The sequence below is a fragment of the Sinocyclocheilus rhinocerous genome, unplaced genomic scaffold (assembly GCF_001515625.1).
Source record: "Sinocyclocheilus rhinocerous isolate Xijiao unplaced genomic scaffold, SAMN03320098_v1.1 scaffold834, whole genome shotgun sequence".
Lineage (NCBI taxonomy): Eukaryota > Metazoa > Chordata > Actinopteri > Cypriniformes > Cyprinidae > Sinocyclocheilus > Sinocyclocheilus rhinocerous.
Window position 1 is genome coordinate 162,135 of NW_015645089.1, and position 7,008 is coordinate 169,142.

The 7,008-nt window shown below is 35.2% G+C and overlaps 1 protein-coding gene across 4 annotated transcripts in view; it reads right to left on the reverse strand.

Annotated features, from left to right (window-relative positions):
• The window catches only part of LOC107705785 (tumor necrosis factor receptor superfamily member 19L-like), a 36,672-nt gene that overhangs the window by 20,699 nt on the left and 8,965 nt on the right, over positions 1-7,008 (reverse strand). For 3 of the 4 annotated variants that reach the window (XM_016509237.1, XM_016509240.1, XM_016509239.1), the window contains exon 2: positions 913-987. In XM_016509237.1, coding sequence (XP_016364723.1) covers positions 913-954 — 42 coding nt within the window. In that variant the 5' untranslated portion in view covers positions 955-987. Of the gene's footprint in view, positions 1-912; positions 988-2,348; positions 2,619-7,008 lie in introns of those variants that run through there. The other variant, XM_016509238.1, reaches the window with a different exon arrangement.

A 7,008-nucleotide genomic window follows, 5' to 3' on the forward strand; every position in this document is an offset into this window, starting at 1 on the left:
AATCAGTCAAAATGATATATGAACAAACCCCTCTGTAAAAACCTTCAGAATATAGATATACTGTAATTTTTTTGTTAAGTTGTTAATAAAACAGATTTACCCCCCGGTTTCTGAACTGTGTCAACTGAAAGAAACTTGCTCTGACTGATCTTAAAATATATCAGTGCCTTTGTTTTGGCTCAAGATGCACACCAGTAATGTGTTTTCTAAGGCATGTTTATGAAAAATTACTTAAATGTCCTAATTTAACTATGGCCTAATCCTGGCTTAGTCTAAGCCCCGTCTGTGAAACCTGGCCTTAGTGTTTTAGTGTTTAGATTTAGTGTTTTACAAAAAATACTTTTTAAGTTTACAACTTAAAAATGTCATATTTAATTCAATGTGTTACTTGCTGTTTGTAATTGTGACATTTATGAGTGAAATTTGTTTCTACACCAAACTGTTTTCAGTGTAGTAATAAAACTGTAAAAAATTGCATGAGCAAAAAAAATCATTTTGAGACTTTAAAATTTGTATTTTAATCGAAATCTACAGATGCAAATAGATAAAGTGTAATAAAATATGTATTTTGGATGTTTCTTGCCACTAGCCTGAAAGTAGACAAGTTATGCAAGCAAAATAAAGCCCAATAGTTCAAAATTGTCCAGTGCATGAAAAACAATGTGTTTGCCTGTAGTGTCTTGCCTAATTGTGGTATACTGTAGTACAGAATGAGATGTTTCTTCATTGACTACATTGCAGGTTCTCAGTGAAGTGAAGGAAGGAACATTCGGAGAAGTGTGAGAAGAGACAGTGTTCTGAGAGAAACCTCACTGTAATATCCCTCATTAATTACTGATGACTTCAGCACACCGCAGTAATCACAGGTTCACACACCCACACACACTCTTCAATGAAGAGTCTGAAACTTACGATCAGACAGACAGGAGCTGAGCAGTAAAGGTGGTTCTTCATCTTCTTCAAAATATTCTTCTATACTCATGTAATCTGAAAAAGACACGACAGGAACTCAATGACACATGCAGCAAATATAACATCATCAGCGTCAGCAGAAACCACCAAAACCTCACCATGCCACAGACAGGTAAACAGCACTTCGACTCTCCTCTGATGGACACAGTGGGTTTGTATGTGTACAGAAGTGATCTATATGCTAAAGCGTGACATAAATAGTCAGCTGAACTAAAGCAGGCCTGTGGTTTGGGGCAGAACTGCTTTTCTTGGCCTATTTTTAGACCAAATATGCCCAGTCAGGCCAGAAACCACTTACTGGATCTACTGGAGCAAGAGAGAGAAATGGTTCTCTGATGAGAAAATAGTGGAGTATATCATCACTGTTGAACAACTGCTCTCACACAAACATCAAGATCTACACACCAGACCATGAGATTCACTGGAGATCAGACTTTAGCTGGAGTCACTTGCCTCTCAGATTTGATGTCAAAGAAAATGATTGGTAAACTCACATGTCCCCTATCTAGTTTAAAAAGTGTTTAAAATGAGATCGCATCAAGGTCTCAAAATGTGCTTCAGTGTGCAAATTAAAAATCACAGAGTTAATATGAACTCAAGACCAAATAATCTGAGCTGCTCTCCACATTCATTTGAAATGACAACAATTTTTCTTTTTTTTCTCTAAAATAATTTTATACACAAGATTCAAGACTTCAGAGAATTTTGCTAAGCTTCGAATGAACAATTTTTACTCATTTTATTAGTTTATTCATAGCTAGTTTTGAAGACATCATAAGAACTACATAATGAACATTATATAAAATCTTAAAGTTAAGTAAAAAAAACAAAACAAAACAATAAATAAATAAAAATCTAAACTAAGAAAAAAATCTGTAGGAAAAAAAGGAAAAGGTACTGGTAATTTGTAATTGAATGAATTTACAGACATTTCCTTTTGCCCTAAAACACAATGCAATGCAATGCAATGCATAATTCAAAATATTAGTAAAAAAAAACTGTGAAAAATCGATATGGGAAATTACTTATTAAAAATTACTATATTATGAAAAATAATATAGTATTATTATTTTTACGGGCTCTTCTTACAGTGTAAAGACATTAAAAACAAGATTCTGTAAGACTTTTTTTCTACTAATTTGGTAGTTTGTTATATTTGTTAGACATTAGCTTTCTGCTAACAAAAAAAAATACAAAAATTATATACTAAATCTCTACATAATATTAACTTATTTAAACTTTATGAAAAATAAAACAATGCTATATAACACTTCATCATCCAGTTCAACAGCTGATATGGAAAAGATAAATAATGCTTTGATCTCGTCGTCATGACAACAGAACGCACACAGGTGCCGACTGAGAGCCACACTTACCCCAGGGTGGTGCTGTGCTCTGTTGCCCTGGTAACGGCTGAGGATGCTCTGCTCACTATGATGACGCCTGCTCACTGTCCCACTGTACCTGTCTGCATAACGCTGCCATTCCTTATACTGCCACTCAAAACCACAGCCCCGCCCACCATCCGACAGGCCCCTCCTCCTTTACCACAATCCTCCAATCACATGAGTTCACTGATGATTTACACATTGTGGTGGAGAGGTTTTTACATTCCAAGTAAATGTTTTCTAAACCCAAGTGAAGAATATAAAGCATGAATGAATAAAAACACAATAGCTGAGCTCAGACAGCACGTGTCCATCTGCAAGACATTCTGGCCCACGCTGGTCTGTGCTGCCACTGATTTTAGCACATGACTATGGCAAATGTTCAATACCTACACTACACATGTCTAACCTAACGGTGAAAGTGATTATGCAAAGAAGCACATGTTCCCGGATCATCCTTGTTTGGCCTGGCATGACATTTCTATCAACCAATCAGATTTTAGGATCAGAGAAATGAATCAACCAATAAATTCCCTCCATTTCTTTTGCATTACGTAAGACTATTTATTTTAATGAATTTATCATTAATTTATTTTAATTATTTAAAAAATAGAATTTTTTTTTATATTCATATAATTATATTACTAATATATTTATTATATTATTTATGCTTTTTGACTTAAAAAATAAGAATAATTTGTAAAGAAAATATGCTTGATTTTCATTTAAATGCTTTTTTTTTTCAATGCAATAAAATGTCTTAACGGGCCCAAAAATGTGTTTTTAACTCGTATTCGTCCATATGCAAAATATAAAATGCTTTTTTTCCTTTTGATTTTTGGGTAAACTGTTACCTGAACATTTTTTTGTGAGATTCATTCACAAAACATTTTACTGCAGGTTTGGCTTGTTCAGATGATAAACGATCCCACAAACATTTTAGCCAGTCAAGATTCTAGAGATAACGATAAAACGATACAGTCTGTAAACCAATTCCCTCCATTGTTTTCCAATAATTAAGACTTGGAAAATATTAATTCAGTGTTGGATCAAAGCAGCTTTTTCATGCATGGATATTAAAGTCATTTGGAATCTGGAATCACGTTATATTGGTTTGGAAAACAACCTGCAACATTCCTACTAAATATAACTAGTCTCACCCATATCCGGTGGGGAACAGCTTAAATCAAGACTAGTTAAACTTCTGAGTGTTTCAGAATGCAAAGAAATGGAAAGCAACAAACAAATGAGTTTACAATTTTGGCAGCGATCACCGCTTCACCCTTCTCGACAAATGGCAGGGCTTTTTGGGAGAAATGTTCAAAGAATGAACGAACGCCCACCTCCTCCTCCGCTCCGGCCGCCCACCCACAAACCACCACACAGAAACGGCTCGTCCTTCACATTTCAAGATCATGCCTGCTTAAATTTAGCTCTTTCATTAAAAAGTCCCAACGAACAGTAATTACAGTTCTTGCAGCTCTATCGGCGTACTGTCCAATTTCCGTGGTTTTGGGAGCGCATGAAACATGGCATAAAGTAAATAAAACAACAACAAACATAAAACAATCACCTAGAATTATCCATTTTAGGATCCATCATGTTACAGATTGGAAACGATGAAGGGGTTGCCCTGGACTGACTTTTGGGAGTGGCGTGTTTTGCAGCTCGCGTCCTGCCAGCACGTCGCTCCAGGAGTTCTAGACTGGATTCAAGCCATAATACAAGACAAAGCCAGAGTCCCGGTCCAAGAGTACAGCTCTGTTCTACAGCCAAACCTTCAGACGAGAAACCACAGTCTAGCCATCACTAGACTGACACATTCTTTTTAAGCTTTCAGAAGTATTGATTAGCTACAACCAAATAATTAGACACACGCATCAAATGCAATTCACAATATATCATTTTTGCTGACTAACAAAAGCTATCCCACAACAGGATCACACAACATTTAAGATCACACAAATCAGTAATGGTGCTCCTGGTTAATCACTACAGACGGTCTTGAGACAAAAACGGGAGGTTTGTTTGACTTAAGTTGTTTCAGCTGAGCTTGCTGATACAGGCCTACAATAAATCAAGATGGTAATACTTGATGGTAATATTTGCTTCTATGTTCCAAACAGGGAACATTCTCAGAATTTTGGCTAACGTAACATTCTGGCATGGTTCTCTCAAAGTTATGAACAAACATTCTTCCAGTAACGTTAATGTAACATTTGTTCATCTGGTCTTTGATGATGTTCTTAAAACATTAGCACAATAACATTATTCATACATCGTTCATGGAATGTTTTTTTTCCTGAAACATTTTAGATGTTCTTCCAATGTTTTATAATGTTGCTACTTTCAGAACGTTCGGAGAACATTCAAAAGAAACGTTCCCATAATATTTTAATAATTAATTCAATAATTTGAATTAAAAGAAGTTTCTTGTGCAAAAATACAGCAATATTATGAAACATTTAGAATTATTATAAATGTTTTCTTTTTGAATATATTTTAAAATGTAATTTATTTCTGTGATCAAAGCTGAATTTTCAGCATCATTACTCCAGTCTTCAGTGTCACGTAATCCTTCAGAAATCATTCTAATATGCTGATTTGCTGCTCAAGAAACATTTCTGATTATTATCAGTGTTGAAAACAGTTGTGCTGCTTCATATTTTTCGTACAATTTTCTTAAAATTCTTTGATGAATAGATTAGAAAGCTCAAAAGAACAGCATTTTTTTATTTTCATTGTTACAAAATATTTGTCACACTAAATTCTTTACTGTTACTTTTGATCAATTTAATGCATCATTGCTAAATAAAAGTATTAGAAAGCATTCAAAAAACCTTATTGACCTTATTAAAGAACTCAAGCCATGTGAGATGGTCTTGTAACTCCTGTCAGCAAGTTTGGCGCTGACATGTGCCATACGACCACGTGTCACTTCCTGTTCTCGCTCTGAATGTTCAACACCGCCATCTTTCTTCAAATCCCCACCAGCCTGATGTTGCTGACAAATACAGCCTGGGATTTTAATAGCCAGACACTTTCCATTTTCCCTCACTTTTACTCCCTCTGTCTCTCTGTTCCTTCAAATGAACTGACCACCGTTTGCTTTCAGCTGCTAACAGCATGTTTTGTAGTGTGTCCTGCATGTTTCAAGATACGTGCCAACCACGTGCTGTGGCCGGTGACCACCACAATCCCTCTGTCACCAGGGGTGAAGAATGTTATGCAACAATTACAGCATCCAAAGAGGGACAGCGAATACAAACCTCATCAGATAATGTGATGAAAAGGGAGTTTCTGCTCATAAAGCTGCATTGGGCTTCATTTTATGTTGCTTATGAACAAAATGAGCATCCAGAGCTATGATATACTGAGCAGGGAAAAGCAGCATTGACGTTAGGATGGGACTATCTGTTAGTCAGATCAATGGCAGACAAAAAATGTGTTTTGGAAACATTATTTTTGTCATTTGGTAATGCTAGTGCCACAAAAAAATCAAGCTCTTCAGCTTCAACGGTGCAAAAATATGCAATGCATATATGCATATAATATGCCAATAGTAGCATAGATAGATAGATAGATAGATAGATAGATAGATAGAGATGGGTTTTGAAAAACATTTCAACCTGCTGACATATTATACAATTGTTTTTTTGAACTTGGAAAATACACATCATTGGGTGGAACTGTCTTTTGAAACCCAATAAGAATGACTTTGCATTTGCTAATAGCTTTTTAATCGGAGTTAAAGAAACTGCAGTGGTAAATTAAGTGTTTTGTTGCTTGTTTGGAAGTGTCTCATGTTCCTGTTTTGGACCATTTGCTGTTAAAAGACGAGGTCACCGATACACAAACATGATTATGGGCCATGTGCATCATTCTACTGTGGTTTCTGCTAAGAAAAACAGAGGAAAACCAATTATTCTCTGAGATGAAACATATGCCTGTTCAAAATAAGGCCCTTGATGTCATACCTAAGTAACAGTTGCCAACCACCATTCTGGACAAATACCTACAAAATGTCTATTATCTACTCCTATGCACAAGAGATTTGACTATTCATAACCACTGTAGATAGCATAACGATAGCTCTTTTCGCCATTAAATACATGATTGTCTCATAAGTATTAGACTGTGTCTATATTTAGGTTTGTTTGTTGTTTACTCAGTGTTGGAAGAGCTATTTTGACACAAGACGGACAATTTTGATTGTTGACTTCAACCAGTGAAGCTACCCTTACAAAATACACTGAAGCTATTTAAGGGGACAATATATTTTTATATTTTTAATGTTTAAATAGTTTTAAATAAATAATCATATAAAACTATATGTTGGCAATATAATGTAATTAATGTAAAATACAGCACAGGGACTTTAGTAGTAGGGCTGTGCGATACGGACAAAAAAAACCTATCGCGATTTCTTTGATCAATTTTGCGATTTCGATTTTAATCACGATTATGACACACACAGACATGCTTTACAGTCATAAATGCATTCAGTGTGAATTTGAAACATATTTCCAAAAGAAAACCAATTAGAGCTTTATCAAAAAGCTGTAACATGTCTCTAGAACAGACATAAGGCAAAATAATCACGAAGTAAAAGTGTAACAAAATGTCTCTAGAATAGACATATATGGCA